This window comes from Chaetura pelagica, unplaced genomic scaffold, assembly GCF_000747805.2.
Source record: "Chaetura pelagica isolate M959 unplaced genomic scaffold, ChaPel_1.0 scaffold101, whole genome shotgun sequence".
Classification (NCBI taxonomy): Eukaryota; Metazoa; Chordata; class Aves; order Apodiformes; family Apodidae; genus Chaetura; species Chaetura pelagica.
The window spans coordinates 5,044,582-5,069,479 of NW_009952564.1; the positions used below are offsets into that span (position 1 = coordinate 5,044,582).

At 42.9% G+C, this 24,898-nt stretch overlaps 1 protein-coding gene across 1 annotated transcript in view; it reads right to left on the reverse strand.

The window, feature by feature from the left end:
- The window catches only part of MYH15 (myosin, heavy chain 15), a 49,488-nt gene extending 41,136 nt beyond the window's left edge, over positions 1-8,352 (reverse strand). The window contains exons 1-8 of the mRNA XM_009993360.1: positions 8,224-8,352; positions 7,004-7,107; positions 6,372-6,515; positions 4,503-4,659; positions 3,367-3,394; positions 2,425-2,518; positions 1,263-1,283; positions 624-716 (exon numbers count right to left, since the gene is read on the reverse strand). Of these exons, the coding sequence (XP_009991662.1) occupies positions 624-716; positions 1,263-1,283; positions 2,425-2,518; positions 3,367-3,394; positions 4,503-4,659; positions 6,372-6,515; positions 7,004-7,107; positions 8,224-8,317 (735 nt within the window). The 5' untranslated portion in view covers positions 8,318-8,352. The remainder of the gene's footprint in view (positions 1-623; positions 717-1,262; positions 1,284-2,424; positions 2,519-3,366; positions 3,395-4,502; positions 4,660-6,371; positions 6,516-7,003; positions 7,108-8,223) is intronic.
- Between the last annotated feature and the right edge of the window lie 16,546 nt (positions 8,353-24,898).

A 24,898-nucleotide genomic window follows, 5' to 3' on the forward strand; every position in this document is an offset into this window, starting at 1 on the left:
CTTTCCACCCTTCCAATTACATTTTTAACTGGATTTGTTATGGAAGCATGGGTTACAGACTCAGGCTGTCATCTCCATGCTATTTCTTTTGGACCCCTGAGCCAACGTCAACCAGATGTGGCAGAGGCAGAGCTCCTGAGAGGATTGCTCTCCTACAAGCCTAATGGGAATGAGGAGGCTCAAGGTCATGTCAGCACTGGGGGACAAGCAGGGACAGTTTACTCAGCCTAAAAGGCAGATAGTACAGAGTGAAAAAGTAGAGCTATTATAGGAAGAGGGGATGACTTAGGCTAGTGGAAAACATAGTAGGAAAAACAAGCTATGCAGCAGAGGCAGTCCTGGGGAAAATTTGCCACTGCTGTTCAAAGGGCTTCACAAATACAGGCTTTGCTTGTCTCCTGATCACATACAGTTTAAGCAACTATCTCTCTTGCTTTCCTTTTGTCTTTCATCCATTTAGTAGTTTTTCCTGGTTAGATCCTACTTTGTTATTCCTCCACTGTGTGGAAATCCAGCCATTTTAGTGGACAAAACAAGCAGCAGCTTATGAAGGGATTATTACAGAAATGTTATTAATGGGTCATTCTTGAAGAGTCCATCATTAAGTTATAATGCAGACTTACAAAACGCGAGGAGTTGTCATTTCTCAGGGTTTTGGCATTTCCAAAAGCTTCTAGGGCTGGGTTTGCTTGAATGATTTGATCTTCCAAGGTTCCCTAGAAATCATGGTTGGAACACTATTGAGAAACCTACAGGCTACAGACTTGGCTGTCAGCTGTAACTCTGTCATGCATTCACTTACAGAGAGTAGACTCCTTACCAAAGTCATTTAGCTCACCCTAGGGGTGGCACAGTGGGAAGGGCATAACAGCAGGATCGTCTGTCCATTATGAGTGCTTAAAGGCCTCAAACATTCTGCTGTGCTTTACTATTTTGGTTTGTAGATAGGAAATTTTTGCCATCTGTCCAAGTTAATGTGTGTAGGAGAGGGGGCTACTGAAGACAGTGACAAGCACTAAAATGCATTAGATTTGAAAGCACTCAGAGCTTGTAACATTTGTGATTTCTGGAGATGAGAAAAGCATTGACTGTCACTTGCACAAACTTCAGTTTGCTGAAGCAGACTACTTTAGCTGCCTGTGCTCCAGGGATACTCCATCAAGGACACCACACAAAGTGAAAAGCTGAGTTTCATGACAGAGACTGACAGAACCCAGTACCATTTTCACATGGGAAAGATAAATAGCAAACTGATGACTTACCCCAGTTTTGGTAGCTGGTTGCTGTCAAAAGAGGAACACAATGGAGGAAAAAATAAAGAGAGAATGTGAGTACTTACATGAAGGACATCACAAAAGATAAAGATTGGCAAAGTTAGAAGTCTAGTGGGCATCAACACACCAGCAGGACTTGTTGAAGTCTTCCTTCAAAAAGCACATGTGACTGTTACTCTTTGCATTCACCGTACATCACAAAATAGCCAAGTGCTGTTCCTACCCAGCAACCTGCTTTATAACCTGTTGTAACTCCTGCTCCAAACGCCTACCTGGTTTTACCCTGGAGCACCAGCCTCATTGTGTGCAGAAAGCTGGTTCTGCACCACTCAGTCATTTGTTAAGAGATCTTTGCAGACCTCAGGTGAATGCATATTAGACTTTGGTGACGTGAGTTGCGTGTACAGAATCCAAGCCTGGTTGAAATTTTGGCCTTATAAACACAGTTCATAGGAATCAGTTAATTCACCACAAAAGAATGTTGAGCCTCAAGTGCAATGAAGCCTGTAGTGAATAAGCTCATAGCAACATAAGATAAAAAGAAGCATGAATACAGTATTCACTGTATCCACTGTAACCTTAGAGAGCACTTAAAAGCAAAACAACATTTACCCAAAGAGAAATATAGGAAAGCTGATTGAAAAACATATTTTGCCAAAACTTTTTTTTTTTTTTTGGGGGGGGCGGGGCTGAAAATCTTTCAATAAAACAGACATTTTGATGAAAAATTATAATCCTAGTCCTTTTGAAGACTATTTTCCACTTGAAAGAAAAAAAAAGGTCAAATTTTTAATCTTCACACTCTTCCCATCTTTTGACCAGCTTTAACATGATCAGAAACATTTAAGACACATAAAAGCTAAAACTCATAGAAAAAAACAGCAGCAACAAGCAGCTGTTCAGAACCAGGGGTGTTTTGCTGCTCCATCTGGAGTATGACAAGTTCAGATGGGAATTGCTTCCCACCCTCAGAACAGCACACACTCAGCCGTCACGTGGAGAAGCCTCAGTGTCTTTCCCCACCAGTTTTCTTTTCTTGACCATGCCTGTTGAAGTCTAGCACATGATTTAGTGCTCAGGAGGCAGACTTGTGAAGTTAGTTGTACACAACAGAAAAACCTTGGGAGTCTGAAATGAAACAGTCACTTACGTTCTTCTTGCCAGGTTCACCCAGGGCTGCCACTGTGGCAAAGTATTGGATGACACGTTTCGTGTTGACAGTCTTGCCAGCACCAGATTCTCCACTACAGGAAGGAGGAAGGTAACATAGGCATTGCTCAAACAGCTGTAGCTCATCCTCTCATCTTCCTGTCCCTTTCTCAGAATCACTGACTCTTACTTCTGCAGCCTGCTTTTTGAGCATTTCAGTGGAAATCACAGTAAACTGACTGAATGAAGAGGTGAATGCCTGTGATAACAGCAACTAATTCTTCATGTGACTGGGCTCAGAAATCTCATACAAGCCCACTCTACACTGTGTTTCCTTTAAGGGCATGAAGTTTTATTCAAATCACCCAGACTGAGGATCTGAGGGATACCTATGTACAGCTAATGATTCAGAAAATGTACAGAAAAGCTGCAGCAATTTGCCAGCATTATCCAGGAGCACATACGAACTGTGTAGAGAAACACTCAACTCTCCATATTACATGCTTGCCAGTAAATGATGTGCCTCTTCTTTTCTGCCTTGGTCATTGCCCTCCCTTTAGTTGTGTCTACAGGACATTTTAAAGTATGATTTGCAGGAAGAGTGACCATGTTGAAAACAAGGAGTCTTTTGTGCCCAAAGAGGGCAGCGACAGCAGGGCTAACCCAGGAAGAACTGCCTGCTGAGTTGTTTTAATGCCTACTTGGAGTGAATACCAGGAGGGGATCAGAAATGGGCCAGTCTCCATCAAACCCTTAGTTACTCCTTTCCCATAAGACTCAAGGCAGCCACCAAATGGCCAAATTGCCAGTTACTAGGGCTTGGATCAAGTTCCAGGCAATTTAGCTGAGTTTTCATGGGTCAACTTGTATTTTAGTAGGATTTTTTTCTTCTAAGTTTTTTTTGCAGCAACAGTCTCAAATCAGTCAAAAAAGAAGCACTTACGTGATCAGCATAGACTGATTCTCCCGATCTGTGGAAAGAGAAAAGGGGAAAAAAAACCCCATACAAACTTAGTAGGCTGTACAAACTGCTCATTATAATTGTAAATGAGTACCAACTATTCCAGAATCAGTACTTCAAAGACAGAAGAGAAAAACATGAAGCAGAGATGGAAAGATAAAAACTAGTATCACCTTATCCAGCCTCCGGGAATGCAAATTCTAGCCCTGCCCCAAGTTCTCCTTTGGTGTTTTGTTCAAGTTGATATTAAAGACCTGTCAGTTGTGCACATTCCCACTATGTCTGGGAAAGTATAATAAGGAAAGTAATTTCCTGTCATAAAAATGTTTCTTTTCTTACTCCTGAGTAGGTCTTTGCTTACATCTGACCTTTCTGCTCCTGCACTACTAGACCAAACCAAGTAATGTTGCTGTTTGTTCACAAGCTGTTCATTACTATGCATACCCTTTTTCAGTTGGCCGTGATGCTGGAATGAAATTTTGTAGTGTCCCTGCTGTTAGTGGCCTGACCAGAAAAAAAGCATTTATTAGAACACTTTGCAACCTTAATATATTATTAAACAAGTTCATCAAATGCTAAATCATAGCAGCTTCCCAACCCATTGAGCCTAAATTCCTCTTCTATTTTTTGAATTCCAGTCATCGTAACAGCCTACATATTTGGCAGCATATTGGGCCATATTTCACCCTTACATGATAAAAGAGCCCCTCTTTGCAGCCACACTTGCATCCCCTCTGCCCAACACCTTCTGCTCCCTCACAGCTGTGGAACTTCACATTTTATTAAAACCAGGCGATGGCAGGTTGTGTTCCCACCAAGTCTCTCTGGGCTTCTCTCCGCCACCTCTCAGGACCTGGTGGCAGCAAATCCCTGCTGCCCTCTGCTGATGAAGTTGTTTTTTTAATTATTTTTTTTTAAATTCCCAGTAATTTGTGGGTTAGGGTGAGAAAATCTCACAGGCAAACCGGGAGTTTGTTGTTGCTGTTGAGCGGCAGCTGTTGCTTGCAGGAAGTTGTGCGCTTCTGTTGGAAAACCTCTCGCAGCCTCCCTCCCATTGGGCACCAACCCCACTGGCCAAGGAGAGCAAAACCCAGCAGGAAGGAAGCGGTGGCACTTACTGCGCAGCATGTCATGGTAGGCGTTGTCAGCGATGGAGAAGATGTGGGGAGGAGCCTCCGAGCGCCTCTTGCCTTTGTAGGCAGCTACGACCTCTGACTTATAGACAGGCAACCACTTGTAGGGATTTATGGTCACGCAGAACAAGCCGGAATAGGTCTGGAGGGAGACACCAAACAAAAGTGAAAAGAACTGCTCAAGGAATAAGAGGAAAGAAAAAAAAAAAAGTCTTAGTTAACCAAGCAGGACCTGGTGTTTCCAGCTTCTGCTTTGAGCTTGAAACCTGATTTGAATTTCAGTCTTTGATCTGAATTTCTAAAGCTACTGGTCTGCTAAGTGGCTTCCTATGGGCAATTGCTATCAAAACTACAGATACAAAACAGGTTTCCAAAGGGGGAAACAATTTTCCAGATTACAACCAAAACCAGCCCCTTCAGCAAAATAAAGGAGAAGCAAATAGACCTATGCCTGGTTTTCTGCCTTGCTACTCCACAAGAGTCGTTTCCTCTTGAAAACAGTCATTACAGAGGAAAAAAAAAGTTACAATTTTCCTGCTGGAGCTCCATTCTTAGGAGGAGAAGCAATCTCCCATTATTAATTTGATGTGAGCACCTTGAGGCGATTTCTGGTGGGTGTTCAAAGAGAATACAACTTCATAGTGTTATTCCCCAAAGCTGTGGAGCTTTTTTCAGCTTCTGGAGAAACACAGATGGTAATAATCTATCTTTATAGTTGCTCTTTGAGCAACTCAGGAAGTCAGATGGGGCTTGGTCTTCCAGGAAGAGTTTTCAGTTGTAACCCCATGGAATCTGTTTCATCTGGTGACTTTCCATGTACTTAGTTCAATTTGAAGCAAAAATCTCCAAAGAAACCCAGTTATTATATGGGCACAAGCACTATATGCATGTCAATTAATGAGCTCAACTGCATTCTCAAAGTTTCAGGTGAAGTCCAGGTGTCTTCTCCTAAAAATAGCACTAGGACCTGCTCCAGGATGGCTGTGACATGAGTCCTCAGTCCTATTTTCAACAAGAAAAACTTCAAACAGTAAATGAATTAAGGTAAAGTGACAAATTTAATTTTCTACCTATGCTGATCCGCAATCAAAGATGTGGTTTAAGCCATAAGTGTCTATACAGGGGTTATTAGAAAAATGCAGAAAAAGCTTCACAATCAGAATTTAAGTGGATAAAAGCTGGATTTTCTTTTCTGATGAACACTAAGAACAGGAATTGGCTAGAAAAAAATTTATAGATTCCCCTGACTGATTTCAGACACAACTGATACAGCAAACCAAGAGCAAAAGTTTGACCTCACAAAACTATATGCTAATTAAGCTTGTTCTGGTGCTGGCAGAAGTTATGTCAGTGATGTCATGGGGCAGATACAGAGCAAGGGAAAAGGCGAGAGTCAAACAAGACAGATGTTAGCACAGAAAATAAAGGGAATAAAATTACTGACCTAAAGATAGAAAGGCTCATACTTAAAAGAAGTTATGCATGTGCTCTAAGCTTGAGGCTTTCTTTCTTAACAAGGAAATCTCCATGGCTGGTATTGACATGGATTATTATTAGGAGAGAAACTATAAATTAGGTCTCTCCCATGCTTTGATTGCTGAAAATATGAAAGCCCTCTCCTAGGTAAGTATGCAAACCCAAGGAACTAGACACCATCTGATTCATTCAGCTTTGGCTCTCTCTGTTCAGACACAAGCCAGTTCCAAGCAATTTCTTTCCTGAAAAGATGAACCAAACCCTCAGTTTTGTGACTTATCAAAATTGTATACTTAATATGAAGGACACAACATGTTCAAACATGAAATCTGCACTTGAAATGCAGATTTCTAAATATACCCTTGCAATGACCCTTACATAGATCATCCAGTTGCTGTAGCGCTTTCTGAGATTGTACAACACAGAAGCTTCATTCAGATGGGTCAGCATAGCCATGTCCTCGATCATGTCAAATTTGGGAGGGTTCATTGACTGCAAGTCATCTTCTTTTATAGTCATGGTCTGCAAAGACAAATAAGTACAGCAATACTGGAAAATACTGGGATTTTCTGTTGCTTCACACACCTTATAGGGTAATGTATTTTTTTTCCCTGCAAAGGGAAGTCCTTCAGCTCAAACCCAGCCTATGTACATAATATGATTTATTTTCACCATTATTATTAGATGATAAAACTAAGGGGTACGGTGGTATGGCTATGAAAGAAGCCATGGGATTCAGCTACAGCCCAGGCTTTTAACTCTGGGGTCCAAACCAGAGCAAGCTGGTTGCATACCTCTGCTAACAGACCCCCTCAGCTGCTCTGTGGTAGCTGATGCTCTCTTACCCACCACCACACTGCTGCTTTCTCCTTGGTGTTTTTTTCATGCATCATTCGGATATGACATCAGTTACTGTGAAAGAGGTAACTGAGCTTAAACCGGACAGGTAAATTCTGGAGTGTGCTTCTCTGGCTGCCTTAGTCATGGATCAGACAAAACCGGTTTTGTACCTTTCCATCTGCCGTCTGCACAGTGACTTTCCCTTCACTGGTTTCTGTAATTTCAGCTTCAACGTAAGCTTTCTTGTCATCAGGAACCCAACATTTCTTCTTCCCTGTGAAATTAAGGAGATCAAGGTTCCACAGCCTTGCATCAACCAGTAAGGCCATGCCTAGCTCAGCCAGATTGCTGGGTTACTTTTTCTACACAAGTGACACAAAACCTCTGGGATGGCAGCAGATTGGCAGTGCCGAGGAGCTGCCTGCCAAAGTGGAAGGCGTAGGGCTCCCAAATGTTGTCTGTGCTTTGAAACTACCACTTGGCTTCCTCGAGATCCTTCCAGAACAAGGTGTCAAAATATTTCACAAATGCTGGCTAAGCCTCAGCCTCCACGGGAAATCCATAATCATTATCACCAGTGTGCAGATGGAGGCACTGAGATCCAAGCCCAAATTAAGGCATTTGCTAAAAAGTCACAAAGCAAATTGCCATCTGAGCAAGGAATTCAGCCCACATTATTTGCCTGCCAGCTATTCAGATTTAACCTTATTCCTGCATATTCTTCTGAGGCTTGTCTTGAAAAACAGCAATATTAATAACTCACATGTGGCTTGTTGAAGTTTGGAGTAGCTGCACTAGACTTTAGGTCTTTAGTTACAGCAGCTATTCTGACCAGCAAAATGTTGTGGTTATTGGTGTATTTACACTTAATACTACACCTCAGAGCTCATGTAAATCTATTCCATGATAATAAATGATGGAAAACTAAAAGCTAACATCATATTATCATACAGCCTGCAAATCAAACAGATGTACAGGCACAGCATAATAATACATCTAGTCAGGCCACAGAATCTCATAACAGGAACATCAATGTGTGGCATTTTTCTTTAAAATGGACAAAGAAGTGATTCCCTACCTTTTAGCAGAGCAATACAAATGCAACTTGCTTCTAAATCAAGTTGATTACTTACTTACCAGAAATGGATAGATTATTTCTATTTACTATTCTATTCTATTTCTATTTATTTCTAAAAGCCAGGGGGTTTATAATGACTTTGCAGAATAAAGAATCCAGAATTTGGTTGAACCATCTACCTCAAACGGCAGCACAGAAGCGACAACGCAGGCTTTGCAACCTGCTTTGCTCTGCAGTCCCACAGATGTACTTGGATACAACCCTTATCCCTCTTAACCAGGCACTGGCAACATTAAGGGTACTGCAACTCACCATCAAACGCGACGGTCTGTGCCTTCATCAGCTCCTTCTCGCTCTTTCGGAGATAGGGAGCAGCCTCCCCAAACTCAGACATATCGACCATCATCTTGGCAACGGTTCAGGGTGGCACAGCTCAAGGAGAAAAAAAGAATGGGACCTGGCCTACCAAAGAAAGGGGGGTAAAAAACATCTATTTTGTGGACAATCCAAGACAATACAAAACACTCCACACAACGTGGCAGGTGGCTGATCAAAGTAATGATTAATTTGAAACACAAATACCTAATACAGATATGGGGCTATACTGCACCCTTAGCTAAATGCTTCTCTGGCTCAGCTTATTTAAAGTCTGCCAGATCCTGTGTGGTTCAAAACCTCAGCATAGGTCAGTTATCTCCACAGGACAATTTAATCTCTTCTTTGTGGCACAAATGGTGCTTAAGAGCAGGAGATAAAATGGACCACTTGAAGCTGTGATTTTAAAAACCACTTATCCGGGACCTGCTCTGGTCCCTTTCAAATTTGCCTGGAGCAGGCATATGCTCTCCTTGGGGCCGTGCCACTCAGCCACTTCCAGCATTGTCTCAAGCAGGTGTTTTCTGGGAATCATGTAGCAAGACTTCACTGCTGCCAACTGAGAACCGCTGCAAGGGTGTGCATTACACCCTTGGTGCTGCTCCAGAGACACATGCCCACGCTCCTGCTGGAGAAAGCCAGCAGTGGGACTAGAAACAGCCCTGCTACCAGCAGTACACTCCTTTGGTAGCATAAATTAGCTAGTTAGAAAAAAACAACAACCCAGGACTAACAGAGCTCGGTAATGTTCTGAGCCAGTGCAGCTTCCCAAGCTGCTGGTAACTCCGAATTCACCCGCTTGCATATCCTGCTGCAGCAAGGCATGGCAGAGGGCAAGCATATCTGTAGTGTTGCTGCAAGGGTTGAATAGGTTTTTAGAGTGATTTGAGCTTAGTAGTCCAGCTTAATACCTGCATGTGTTTTCTCAAATGACAAGGCCACGGTATTTAGGAGCCTTTTGAAAGAAAGGGCAGAGGACAATGGTGTGAGACTAATTTGCTGGATTTGTACTGCCAAGCAATTTATTTGACTGTTACATACTCTCTAAAGTGATTGTACAGATATGGTGAATTGTTGGGGTTTTTTAATACATAAGCACATAAAAATACTTACAGACACGTATGTAAAATACTCAAGGTGCTATCCAGAGCATGTCTAAAAGAAGTTCCACTGCTAAAAAGTGTACACACACTTGCACACAATGTAAGAAGGCTTTTTCGCATTTTAGTCGATACACCATTTGATTACTATTCAATGCTGTACAAGTGGCCCTCATACGTTACCTCTTCCCCCATTGTATTTATTGTGCAATATCCAGAGCAGGTGGAAAAATTTTCAAGAGCCCTACCAAGTCACACTCAGTAGTCTTTCAAAATTTAATTCCATTTCTTTCTAGCAACATCCTGGTAGGGATAAAAAATCTTCATCAACCAAGGCAGTTTTTTTTAACACATTCCTCCTGGGGAATGTAAAGCCCTAAGTCAACAGAGCCGACAAATGTTTTACAATAAGCCCTCTCCTGTTGCTGCACTACAAACTTGAGACCTTCTGCTTTTTTGCTTTAGAGTAAAAACTTTATTTCTTCCTCATAACTAGCCTTATTTCCTTTTAAAAGGTTATGGGCCTAAATAAACACAGCTGTCACCAATTATTTTAACCTTATCTGAGCTGACAAAAATTCCCGAGTGGAAGCATAACTCAAAACAAGTATTTCAAAATCTCTCTCCCATTGGGATTGTGTCTTAGTTCTGGTGGAGCAATGAAACTACAGCAGTTCATACCTTTAAACAGAACAGCGTTAAAGCATGTAAGTGTCATTTCACATTAAAAGTGCAAATGCCAGAGGAGCCACTCCAGTGTTAATCTCTAGGATTCAGGACAGATTCTCACAAGTCCTAATACACACTAAAGTACTCTATACCTGTTTTGTGCCACCTACCTCCATTTGGAGAACCCTTAGGGACAGTCACTTAGCTATTACTTTCTTATATATTTTTTTCCTTTTCTTTTTTTTTTTTTCCTTTTTTCTCATATATATTCAGGGCCAGCCACTATGACAAATGTTGTGGTGTTCAGAACACTGTGGCAGATGGGAGAGAATCCCTTGTTCTTCACCAATCTCATGTGCTTGGAGTTATGACAGAGGTCAGGCCCAGGCAGCGCACACCTTGCGGGTGCAGAGAACTCAGCGAGGCAAACCCATTGCCAAATACAAGAAATTGTAAATGTTGTTTAGTTTATAGCCATAGGATTATTTTTAATAGGTAGCATAGTCAGGAAAGACAAGACAGAGCTAAAGACATTTGCTTTCCTTTCAGTCTGTTCTAGCTAACAACAAAAAGAGCCGGACCTTGTATATGAACTCAGGAAGATCCTTGAAAACACCTACACCCTGTAGAAAGCTGACAGTGTCACACAAAATTAGGAGGCACACCCAGGACCACCAACAATTTGGTGGCGCATTCAGGCCTGAAAAGGACAGACCTCACCTTTCTTTGCTGGGGCTGATGGAAGAGCTGCTGTAGTGCTAATGGCTCGTCCGCGATAGCAAGGACAGCAGACATCACCCATCTTGGAAAGGGAACCCGGTCGTTCACCAAGGTTTATAATTCAGGTTAGATTAAAGAATGCCTTGGACCAACAAACTGGTTCAAATGACATAAGCCGTCACCTCTTGGCAGATCATAGAGAAGACAGAAAATATGACTTGCAGGTACTGGCTAATCAGTCCACCCAGACACATAATTACAAGGGACCTGACACTTCCTTTCCCAAGCGGTTATTCCAGCTGGCTAAATGAATGCACTAATGTTAGAGAAACGTGTCTTTGCCATCCTAGCATTCAGGCAGCACCCTAGGATGACTAACACAGGCTATCTGTTTAGTGATATTACTACTAAAACCTTAAGCTTCCTGAAAACCTTAGTCACACCAAAACCACAGTGCAGTGTTAGAGCACGGCTGGCTACCCGCATTTAGGAGTGAGAGAGGTTGGTACTCACCCTGGAGAGCACAGAGAAAGTGTCACTGCTCCGCCTGGGCCAGGCTTTATAGGTTTCTATCTCAAGGTCACTGGTGGAAGGGCTGTTTAAAGCCATCAGCAGTTTTGTTCCATGCCTATATTTGTCCACTGGATCCCGGGTGAGGAGACAATGCCTGGGGAGGGGACACGTGTGGCTGGGTCCTGGCGAAGGGGGGCAGGAATGTCAGCAGGGAGCGGCACACGCCTCACCAGTCGCCCCTCACCACACCATTCTTGCTCCATGACTTCATGGAAGAAGCTTTTCCTGCCTCTGTGTTTTTACAGGGGCAAATATTGCTTTTCCACATGCCTCAGAACTCAGACCTGGGGGAGTGGGGTGGGGTGGAAATTAAGGCTATTCAAATGTACCACCCCTAGAACATGAAAATCAAAGCTTCTTGCTCAAGGGACAAGTGTTTGTAAAGGGAATTTTGTTATGTGAGCCAAACTGCCTTTGAGCAACAAAGCTAGTAGGTAAGTTTTCCCATCCCGGTCAAGCACTTTAAATCTCCTTCTTGGACTGCAGAGGTTTAACAGCCAAGTCTATAGGCTCAGGACTGGGATACACTTCTACTCCCCAGTTTATGAACAAGGGAAGAGAGTGAAGAAATTTAAAAAATATATATATACTGATTCTTCCTGGAAAGTGAATGACAGATAATGAGGAATGTAGGCATCAATTTTAGTGAGCGCTTTGCTTCAGGAAACTCATTTATGAGACTGAGGTTAGGCAATGTCTGACCTTCTTATAGTGAACTCATTTTTCCTGTTAAACATGCACCATAAGTAGCTTGTGTCTCATTTCACTTCAACCCATAAATAGCAGAACAACTGACACATCCAGATTGATTTGCTTTTACCAGCACGGATAGATATATAGGTTTCCTTTGGGCCTAGCACAAACTGAGTATAAAAGCACAAAGGAAAATAAATTTTGTGGATAATGCTTGTTGGCCACAAGGGAAGACCATATATTAGGGCTTCAGAAAACTCAACTCCAAGGAAGCAAGAGGGGGACAGGCAGGGACCTTATCCATAGCTTCACCGAATCCTTAGAAACCCACAGAAGCAAATGGTTTGGTTTGTGATCAGGCGAGAGGAAAAATGTTTGCATACCGAGTCTGCTATTTTTAAAGCTGTTGTCCTGATGACTGGACAACGACAGGTTGCACAGACAAAGTACGTTTGTAAGAAACAGAGGAATGTATGGACGTGATAGACTCAAAGACAGGAGATTGTTGTGGCAGGTCTGAGGATCTGAGTGCTTTAGTAACCTGGTATTTTTAGCATTTGGGAAATGCAATCAAGAGACATAATCACTACTGCTTTGCTAGAGACATGCCCACCTCCAGACAGACCTAAGGTGAGGAGAGGGCCCTCCTACAGTGAAGGGTGAAGCTTTCAGTCTTTGTCTGGATATATCTGTGAAGGGAACCTGCACTCCAGCTGAAAATGAGCAGTATGCATCACACTCCAGCACTCCACTGGCTGTCATACTCTTTGCCCTTGTTTGCTTAAACCAGAATTGCTTCCCAGCCCTTCCAGCCTGCTGTTTTAAAGGTGCTTGGTCTGTAGCATGGGCTTGTTGACATTGGATCCAGCTGATCACTTTTTTGCCTTTTATCTGGCAAAAATGAAAATAAAGGTAGTGAACCCACCTGCTTTGGCGAACAGCAAGTGATTGTGCAAAACTCAAGCAGATGCTCCTGATCACATAATTTGAAACAAGGCAAACTGCATGCATCACCAGATTTATGGGTGCTGTTAATCTGCAATGAAGACTGAGAAAGTGATTAATTCATGTCATGAAGGCATAATGTGCTGATACTCCCTTCTTGTTCCTGTCTCACACTGCCAGTACCTTTACTTACAAACACAATATTCCCATTACCACCCCTGCTCAGAAGAAGGCATTTTTTTTAGAAACGTACTGTTATACTTGCATATTTTCTGCTCTGCAAATATTCAACTTTCATCAGTTCTTCATGAACACTGCCATCTCACTCCCACACCTCCCTTTTCTTTTCTGGGGCTTCAAACAACTGCTTGCATAGCTGATGCCAATGCAATTTCAATGCTTGTGTCACTTAGAAGGGGACACAGCCAGCACTGGTTCAAACATGATCAATTTATTTTCCTTTCTAGCCTGACGTGAATTGAAACTGCACGTTATTCCTGCCTTTCTGGAGTTTATTTGCTTTCTTTTAATACGAACAAGAATTTGCAGCACATTTCTCCACGATTAAATTTGTAACAGTGACAACCAAAGACATTTGTCTCTCGCAGGGGCTACTTTTAGAAAGGTTAGTGCTGGTCACTGTTTCTAGGGAAACAAGGCACTTTGATAAGAAGCCCTTGTGACTACGCTATTTTTAATAACATTACCTATTGGAAAGGAATGCAATAACATTTATCAGCTCACACAGATAGTGTCAATATTACTGTCTTATATAGAAAAGTTGGCATCTGGGATCTGTAAAAGCCCAGCTATAAACCCTCACTATTTTCTTAGAAAAAAAGAACGACTAAGTCAGCTGTGTTTTTTACAAAAGCTGACTTCAGACTACTCTTAATGAAACGTGCACTGTAATAACCTGGCACTCCTGAAATGCAAGATCAAGATATAGATGCTTGGAGAATGTGTCTTTTAGTCAGGATTCCCTGGACTGCTCCATAAGCAAGCAAAAGGTCTCTCCGTCTTGTGCATCTAAGTAACTGTACCTAAAGAGTCTGCAAAACTATTAGTTACCTCAGAGGTTTTTTGGTCACATGTCCCTGTTGTTGTTGTCGCAGTCTCCCTTTAAAGGACAAATGGGTAAGAGCCAAAATGATCTAGTCAGATGCTCTCTGAAAGAGAAAGGTCATCCACGCGGGAATAGATTTTGCAGAAGAAAAATGTGAACATTGCACCAAGCAGCAAATCCAGGCCCATCGTGTACAAGTGGATCTGAAGAATTATGGTTTAATTCTTCCAGACCTTGATGCCCCAAAGCAAAACTAGAGGGGGAGAGAGGCTTAGCTTTAAAAATAGTTGTGCTCTGCTGCATCTCTAAAAGATGAGAAAATTTGCACTCAACAGTACATTGGAACTGTGTTTCTGACAGCTCGATTTGCACCAGAGCTGAAGATGATGAGGTTCCTGCAAGCCTTTGTGTTCCCCCTGCTGCAGCGCACATGGGGGCAGGGGGCACAAGCATCTGCAACCTGAAGAGCTTTTGGGAGCTTCTGTTCACACACCCTTCAGAATCATCATTTAAACCAGTTTTCTGCACTTAATTCTTTGCTGATAGCTACTGTGTGGTGTGATAGTGTAAAAGAAATTTAAGTCTCCCTATGGAGAGTATTTGTTTTTATGCAGACACGCCTGGGGAAATCCTTTCTAAGCCAGCAAAAATGTTTACAATGCCGTTTAAGCCACTGAAATCCATGATCTATTGCTATCAGAATGCAGACCCGTGGATCGGAATAGCTTTTGCTCACTTCGAACAGCTTGAAATCACCAGCGACTGCAGAGAATTCACAGATGAAACCTCAAGAGGAGAGCGGCTGATCTTACTCTCCTGGTAGAGCCCATCAGGCCCCTGCCTCGCATCCCGTGCCAAGGGCCCAGCTCCAGGCTGCATCGGCATCCTCCCCTCCTCACCCGGGCCGGGCTAATAAACATTTCAGAGCTGTCATTGCTGCCTCTCCCCTGCTGACATTCAATCATTACAGTATCTTAAGAACGTTTAAATAGGTCAGGGTTCTAATGGGAGAGCTCGGCTTCTGGAAGTGAGACTGACAGCGCTTGGAGAGCAGATTAACAGCGCTGATAAATCAATCTCAGGCCGACTCACCGCCCTAAGAAAAACAGGAGGGTGAAAACAGCAAGAATTATGCCTAATTTAACGCATGGTCTTAGCTCTTCTGCCCTGGAGATGTGCTGGGGAAGCGAAAGGAGGTTTCTGTTCGGTGCCGTCTCACTCTTCTCTCCAGAACCTGATGTGCCTCATCCCCTCTCAAAGAAAAGTTTTCAGTCTCCAATAATCTTGAGCATCCCTCCTTGCCAGTCAGGTCAGAAGGTACGTAGTGACATGCTCACAGAATTGCTGTGCAGCCTTTTCCCAGCTTTCACATGTCCCAACCGCTACTACCAAGTTTCGGGTTTTTTCTCCTCCCTCCCGTTTTAAGCCGCTCTTCGCTCTTCGTTTCCCAGAACCACAGGGGGAAGGCAGGGAGTTTAAAAGCCCTGATAATGCATGCAAGTAGTTCAGGTTAATCTTTTCAGTAGTCATTAACTAAGCATTTCTTTGCACAGCAGGCCGTTAGAATTACTGTAGCCCATCCACCAACTCTATTATGCCGTTCTGAAGCTAATAGTTGGAAGAACTTTAGCCTCAATCACTGCAGAAAAGAAAAATAAATAAATCCATTAATGCCTCTCTAGGGTTTGTATTAGGCAATCTGGCTTCAAAGACATGGTACTTCATTACCCCTATTTCAGCCTGTGACTAAGATACACTCTCTCTGCTGGAGCAGCCTGAAAATCACATTTCCGTTTCAATAGGCAGCACTGCCTTAAAATACTCCCAGGCCTTCAGACAACACATATTCTAGCTCCAAGAGCAAAGTTCCTGCAGGATAACTTGCCTTTCATTTTACATTTCGGCTTGAAGGATTCAGAGCCTGCCTTTGAACTATGGGCAAGAGGTGGTCCAGTCCTTGCTGATTGCCTGGTTTTGCTGCTGTGGAGGTTTATTTTTCAGAGGAAGTGAGGGGGAAAGAAAGCAAAATGTTCAGGCCTTTTTAGACACAGAAACTTTTTCAATTTTTTTCCTCTGTAACTCTCCAAGCTGTAACTCGACTTCCTGTCAAGGATGGCTTCCTACCCTGTGTTTACCTTATGCAAACTGTGCTAAAAAAATGCAGCAACAGTTTAATTGATGAATTGCCACGGGGATATACATTATTAACATTGCAAGTGCTGACAGAATAAACCCAATGTGATTGACACTACACTAACAGGGAGAAGGCACTGCAGGAACCAGACTGTAGGGTTTTTTCAGCCTTTACTTTCTGGAAGTGAAGACAAGACACTTTCTTTCCAAGCACAGCCATGCCGAGCTGTTCACCTCTGCAAGGAAACTCAGACAGCAAAGCTCCTTGAAGAACTATGACCATTTTAAAAAGAAAAATCTATCTCCAGAGGTATTACTTTCTACCATGAGCCCAAAAAAGCATGAGCCTGTGCTTCTCACATGGTCTAATGACTTGATGCTTCTTTTCAGTTGAATTTAAACTCCATGGACATGACATCCTTCTCTCCAGCATCAATGTTGTGGAGTGACGACCTGGTGTGTGCATATAAGTGTATGCATATATATAAAAAACACATATATATTTACACATCTGTATATCTAAACATATATATATACACACACACACACATACATATATATATATTCATATATGTGAAAACAAGTTTATTTCCTAACCTATCCCCTTCCAGCTATGATGCTTCACATTTCAGCTTAATACTAGGTAAAAATCAACCTTTTTTCCCCAGAGACCTGCTGAACTGATCCTGCCAACAGGCTCCCTGCCACAGCCAAGCCATGGTGGACTCCACCACTGCTGCACTTTCCCCTTCTTGCATGCCAGGTTCGTGCGACCCAGGCTCAGCACCAGCAAGACACAGAGGCTGACACTAGAGCTGAAATCCTGTCACTAGCAAAACCCCTGCAGCACTTTAGGCTCAGCCTCTTTCCTGCACAGGGTACTTCTGTTTTGTGGAATGAGCACATCATGTCTAACCCCAGATTATTTCCTGAGAAGACACAGCAGGGCTATGCTCAGAAAGGGGTGAGCTGCAGCCTGCTGGGCTGCTGCAGGCTCCCTCTGCTCCAGTGCTGTTTGGGGAGGGCAGGGATGGGAGTGCTGAGATACCAAGAGTTACAGGAGATAGACTAAGGAAGGCAACAGTGAGAAAAGACCATGCTGACCCACCCAGAGAAACCCACAGAGCCCTTTGGAGAAAGGCTGTGCTACATGTCCAGACCAAAACCTACTGAGAGACCATCACAAAGGAGAACCACCTTTGCCACGACAGTGAGCAGCACCTGAGATTTCCAGTGAGGCTACAGGCTTAACTCCCTCTGGAGTCACACAGGCTCCCCAGCAGTAGCTAAGCCTGTTGTAACAGAATCGATTTTAAATATCGTCCTGTAAAGACACATTTTGTCTTCACAGGAAAAAAAAATGAAGGAGATGGGGAGAAAAAAAAATAAATCAGATTACATGCTTGAGGCTTATTGCACAAAGCTGAAGTACCTGCCACATACACAGTTTTAGGCACTTCAATCTCACACAATGGTCTAGAAAAGAAAAGGGAAAGGAGAAAAGAAGTAATGCATCTGGTAATATGATGGAAAACTAAATTGTTGTCAAAACACTGGGCAAGAATGGGAACTATGCTGTGCCTCAATGAGGGCCTCTAAAGCTTCATTTTTCATTCCAATACCTCAGTGGCATGAAAATATAAAATAATTCATTTGACAGGATCACCAACCCAGTTGAGTAAATTGTTAAATATTAATCAGAACTGACTCAACAGAATACCTCAGGTTATGATCTATCTAGCTCATCCCACAGAAACTTCTTGTGGTCAATGGGACAGAATCTAGTTGGAGGTCCGTGACTAGTGGAGTCCCTCAGGGGTCAGTACTGGGACCAGTGCTGTTCAATATTTTCATCAACAACCTGGTTGAGGGAACAGAGTGTGCCCTCAGCAAGTTTGCTGATGACACTAAACTGGGAGGAGGAGCTGACACACCACAAGGTTGTTCTGCCATTCAACAAGACCTAGACAGGCTGGAGAGTTGGGCAGGGAGAAACTTGCTGGAATTCAACAAGGGCAAGTGTAGAGTCCTGCATCTAGGGAAGAACAACCCCAGGTACCAGTACAGGTTGGGGGCTGACCTGCTGGAGAGCAGTGTAGGAGAAAGGGACCTGGGTCACTTGGGAGGAATATAGGACTGTTGTCAGAGGATGTAGGGAGGCAATTAGGAAAGCTAAGGCCTCCTTGGAACTTAACCTTGCAAGTCAGGTTAAGGATAATAGAAAGGGCTTTTTCAAGTACATAGCTAGCAAAACTAGCAATAGAGGCAATATTGGCCCATTGAGGAATGAGGTGGGAGCCCTGGTGACAGAGGATATAAAGAAGGCAGAGGTGCTGAATGCCTTCTTTGCCTCTGTCTTCACTCCTGCAGGGTCTCCCTATGAGCCCCAGATTCATATAGCCCCAGAAGAAGTCAAGATAGAGGAAGAGTTTGACATGGTAGATGAGGATTGGGTTAGGGATCAGTTGAGTAATCTGGACATCCATAAATCAATGGGTCCAGATGGAATGCACCCAAGGGTGCTGAGGGAGCTGGCGGAGGTCATTGCTAGGCCACTCTCCATCATCTTCAGTAAATCATGGGCAACAGGTGAGGTGCCTGAGGACTGGAGGATAGCAAATGTCACTCCAGTCTACAAGAAGGGCAAGAAGGAGGACCCGGGTAACTATAGACCGGTCAGCCTCACCTCCATCCCTGGAAAGGTGATGGAACAACTTGTTCTTGTGACTATCTCCAGGCACATCAAGGACATGGGGGTCATCAAGAGCAGTCAGCATGGTTTTATCAAGGGTAAATCATGTTTGACTAACCTCATAGCCTTCTATGAGGAAATTACTAGGTGGATAGATGATGGTAGAGCGGTAGATGTGGTTTATCTTGATTTCAGTAAAGCATTTGACACCGTCTCCCACAGCATCCTTGTGGATAAGTTGATCAGGTATGGGTTTGGTGACCAGGAAGTGAGGTGGATTAGGAACTGGTTGAAAGGAAGGAGTCAGAGAGTTGTAGTCAATGGGGTAGAATCTGGTTGGAGGTGTGTTACTAGTGGAGTCCCACAAGGGTCGGTGCTGGGACCGGTGTTGTTCAACATCTTCATCAACGACCTGGATGAGGGTATAGAATGTACCCTCAGCAAGTTTGCTGATGACACTAAGCTGGGAGGAGTGGCTGACACACCAGAAGGCTGTGCTGCCATTCAGAGAGACTTAGATAGGTTGGAGAGTTGGGCGGGGAGAAACATGATGAAATTCAACAAGGGGAAGTGCAGAGTTTTACATTTGGGGAAGAACAACACCATGTCCCAGTACAGGTTGGGGGCTGAACTGCTGGAGAGTAGTGTAGGTGAAAGAGACCTGGGGGTCCTGGTAGACAGGAGGATGACCATGAGCCAGCAATGTGCCCTTGTGGCCAAGAAGGCCAATGGCATCCTGGGGTGCATTAGAAAGGGTGTGGTTAGTAGGTCAAGAGAGGTTCTCCTCCCCCTCTATTCTGCATTGGTGAGGCCACATCTGGAGTATTGTGTCCAGTTCTGGGCCCCTCAGTTCAAAAAGGACAGGGAACTGCTCGAAAGAGTCCAGCGCAGAGCTACGAAGATGATTAAGGGAGTGGAACATCTCCCTTATGAGGAAAGGCTGAGGGAGCTGGGTCTCTTTAGCTTGGAGAAAAGGAGACTGAGGGGTGACCTCATCAATGTTTACAAATATGTTAAGGGCGAATGTCAGGAGGATGGAGTTAGGCTTTTTTTCAGTGATGTCCAGTGATAGGACAAGGGGCAATGGGTGCAAACTGGAACATAGGAGGTTCCATGTAAACATCAGGAAGAACTTCTTTACTGTGAGACTGACAGAGCCCTGGAACAGGCTGCCCAGAGAGGTTGTGGAGTCTCCTTCACTGGAGACATTCAAAACCCACCTGGACGCTTTCCTATATGATGTGCTCTGGGTGACCCTGCTCTGGCAGGGGGTTGGACTAGAGGTCTTTTGAGGTCCCTTCCAACCCCTAAGATCCTGTGATTCTGTGATTCTCACCAGCAACTCCATCAATCCAAACCTACTCACCACAAGAGCATTGTGGAATTGTCTTGATTGAAGAGCTGTTGCTGTACTGCCCTGTGGATGCAGATGGTTATTCATCACACCTCTCCAGATGCTGTTCTGAAGGTCCAGAGCTCATGCCTTGCCTCTGCTAGAAGAGAGAGCAGGATCCTAACAACTCCTGCAGGGCAAAAAAATTACATTTATATTTAAATAGGTATAGAAATATGTACATACTTTTTTCTTTTAAATCATCACTGATGTTTTTCAGAGAATCCAAATTTACAGCAGAAGGCTTAGATGCAAAATTTAACACAGAATTTTGACAAACATATGGGCTATGCTGGGGTATGAAGATATGCTATGGAAGAAAAGAAAGGGAAGTTTTATTTTTTTAAGTTGAATTATTCTGTCTATTGCCTGTCAGGATACATTGGTCCTGGTGGAAACTCTGGTCCTTCTTGCTCTGCTGCAGCTGAGGAACAGGGAATTTCCAGAGCAGAAAAATCTCTCCACCCATCCTCACCCAACTGTGCATCAGAACTACAGAGAAGGAATTTCAGAGCTTAAGTACAGATAATTTCCACGGCATTGCCAGCAATTTCCACTCTTCACCATGGAGAGACAGGCTTCGCACCAGATGGGTCTCCTCATTCACACTTACTTGGTTTAAAAAGTAGAAAGTTTACCGATATATAAATTAATGTCGAGTCATTCTTGCCTGACAAATGTATTCTGAATCAAGAATGAGAGGGGCAGATTTCAGATACTGAAAGCATAGGGATCAATAGCACCAAGCGGTATTATTGTTCAAAACAGAATAGGTAGGTATCTTCAAATAAAATGGTAATACCCATTATGTTTCAGGTTTCATCTCAGGGAAATTCAGCTCACTCTCCATTGGACACACAGACTTGAATTTTAGCTACTTGCAGCAATCAGAAAACTATACTGAATACAACTGAACTATGTAAAGTTTTCCGTTGCCATACAGAGTGTCTACCTTGGTGTGAAAAAAATATGCAAAATGGAGTATGAGACAGGGCAGTAGAACTTATCTCAAAGAGATAAAGGAGCAGAATGCAGGTATATAGCTCCATTCCACAGAAATAGTAAACCAAAAGCTGTTTTAGACAGAGTTCAACAGTGGGGACCAATTCTATCCTATACTTATGCAATGCAGTCAGGTCTTCCTGATTTCATCACTGTATCTGCATAAAGTCCAAAAAAACCCACCAAAACACACCCAAATACTCCCTTAACCAGAAAGCACATGGTCTTTCAGAGTGCAGCTTCAAGATATGTTATAGTTAGCATTAAAAAAAACCAACCACGTATTAATGAGTGCTTTTGTACTGCTTATGGAAAGGAGGTTGCAAAAGGACTAATGAAATAAAATCTTCCACTCTCTTCCTATTCTCCAACACCACAGCCTGTTTGTTAGCAGTGACAGCGTGTGACATGTCACATGGGGCTTTGCTGAGCTCCAGACCTCTGACACCAAATCACTGATAAAAGGATCATGGAAAAAAGGGCTGTCCAAGTCCCTTCACAAAAGCCAAGCTCTGGCAGCCAGCAATGCCTGCCTTAATCCAGCTACCTCCGTTAAGTGTCTCCCACCACCCTTATCAGAGCCAGAAGTGAAAAGATATTAGTGAAGAAGAGATATTTTTGCACAGTGCTCTTTCACTGGATTGGGTTAATGTCTGACTTCCATTGCCATGGAAGCAGTAATGGGCTGAGCAGGGAGAGCACATGTGTGTGAGGGCACCCATAAGCACTGTTGACCACCCACGAGGGCCGCTCGTAAGGACATGCGTTCAAAAAGCAAGTCAAATGACAATAATTCAACCGTGCCTTAACATAATCATATTTAGTCTTCCACAGCATCACGTCCTTTCTCTCCCTACCTTTGACCAAGGACAAGATAATCTAGGAGCCAGCCTGTAATCTTCACACCATTCCCTTTTTGGACTTGGGAGAAGCATATGGCAGAAAGAGAGCACCAGGAGAGCTTGTTGCTGGTGGGTTTGGATTTACAAAACAATAAGCAACCATATATGGACAAGAAAGAGTGATTAGCAGATACTGCATCAATCTTACTCCTCCTTTATTCGTAACTGTCTTCAAAGACAACCACCCTTTTCCTCCCCCTAAATAAACCCTTTGTTGAAACAACAGGATGGACACATCACCTTGGCTGTTTTTACCACCTGACAAAACATATTAAGTGCTGACATCTAATTTATCATTCTCAAGATCCAGCACTTGTCGTGTCTATCAGAATTTCTTTAGAGATCTGAAATACCATTAAAAAAAAAAAAAAAAGAAGAAAAATAGAAAAAAAGAATCCAGCACTTGCTAAGAGAGTACCTTCTTAGTCATAAAGGATTAGGGCCCTTAAATAAAATAAAAGCTGACAAGGCTGAACTTGAACTGATGATAGGAACAGAAGATTAGTATTAAAAATGCCAACACAGAGGATATACTGTTCTCCTGCACCAAGAGTATTTCTGATCAGCCTGTCTGATAAGTAAATCCAGCTTGGTATTTATGTATTCAACTTGAAGAAAAATACATATTAAGGACAGAATTACAGTTGGGATTGTGAGGATGATGTTGCCTTTAACCTCCAACCAAGCATCACTGATTCAGGAAATCAAGAGATTAGATACAAAGAAATTCAGCTAAGTTGAAATAAGAAACATATAGTTAGGGAGTTCAAAAAGTCTTAACATTGCTGTATGGTGAGGACAGACTGTGACTAAGTCATCTAAGAGTTTGCATTCTAACAAGCTTTTTTAAAGCTGACTCCACCTTTCTAAAGTCATGAAATGAATAATCATTTGTTCATCTTCTCAGGCTTTTTTTTTTTTTTTTCTCCCCTTCAGGAAGTTCTTATTTCAAAGCAACTACATGGGACTGAACAAGGAGCACCAGCTGGGGCTCCTGCATAGGGTTTGGGGCCTTCTGGAGGAAGACAGCAGCAAACAGCTATTTTAAGGACAGAGTTACTTGGAGAAGCATAAGACAGCCAGTGGTTACAAGCACCCTAAAGAGGCTTACACCTGTTTTGCAAGACTGGAGCCTCACAAAGCAAACCATTTCACTCACAGGAATGGCTTTTAAAATGCGGTAAAAGAACAGGCTTAGGGCTTTTTAAAAAAAGGGAGAACACATCCAAAAAAATGGTGGAAGATCCTACTTTGAGTCTTGCTGGCACAGAACCTCAGGTGTTCTCTGTGGTTCTCCCTCATTCCCACCAGAAGGCATCAGTGGTATGGGGGACATTTCCAGCAGAAACATGCAAGCCACTCAACTATTAAGCCATTTCACCTTTGAAGGCTAAAGCAAAGTGACACAGTTAGTCCACCAGTGAAATTCTTTGTTTCCCCCTTACGAGTGGGATTTCAGCCACTGCAGAAGACTGATAACAAGTTGCATTATCGCCGATATCACAGTGGACTTATTTAAGAATTTTTAGCCTGGCTGTACTCTGTATGTAATATTGAATACAGCCATTGCTAATAACTAGGCTTAAGTATTAGCCAATTTCTTCACATACATGTTGGCAGAAGATTTCAATTATTTTTAATTATATGGAAAGTTCCAAGTGTCTCTTTTATTCCATTAAGATAATTCAGAATTCAGTAAAACCCGCAAACGCTTAATTCTTTAAATGACAGTTTTTAATTAATTTGAACCCAGGCTAATTAAAAGATTTGCAGATTGCAACAATCTAATCCATTTTTACAGCAAATATGCTCTATTTTCCATTTAGATTAAAGATTCAGCCCCTCCTTTAAGTGCAAAAACCTCTTCAGTCTTAACAGTGGAATTACAACTGACAGGAGGCAGTAGAAGTACTCCATCAGTTTGGGCTCTAAAGCAACAAACCATCTCCTGAGCAAACCCACATCTACTGCTCCCACTTGCATGAAAATCTAGGACAGGAAAAAGAGATTTAGCCAGAGCCTTTGGTGGTAACAGCCTCAGTTTAACCCTCTCACACTTCTGAACCTTCTGAACACTTACCTGTTTGTGCAGCACTGAATAAAGGCGGGGGGGGGGGGGGGGGAGAAACAACACTCAGCTCTGTGAGCCTGCAACAAAATAAGGGAACTGTATTTGCTAGGTACCCCACAGAGACACTAGCTTCAGTGGATAAGTTCAGAAAGGAATGATAACATTTTATTTTAAATTTGTAACAGAGAAAAACACGGCTGTGGTTACACTATAGATCTCTTCCCACCTGCAGTTACTTTTTTCCTCACTGGTCAGGGAGGGCAAAGGACCTGATCCCATGGTGCAAAAGTTTTGTTGCCTTAAATGCATGGAAGTCACTAAGTCCTTGACTGGCACGAACAAAGTTGGATTTTTCAGCATGACACCTTCGCACAGCTGCTGGCATTGAGCTTCCTTCATATATAAATATAGTTAATATATACAGCAATTGTTGGGTTGATTTTTCCATTTAGAGTGAGTAATGCACATAGCCATAGTAACCAGCTCCTGCCACTGAGTCTTTTCTGAGTCTTCCTTCTCTTCTGAAGTCAATTTATGCATGGATCTGTGAAGAGGAGTTTATGATTCTCCTGGGTGGAAGAGTAGGGGAGGGAGACCTGGCTCTGCAGTTGTGCAACACACTGGAGAAATGACATAGAGTGACCCTGGCTGTT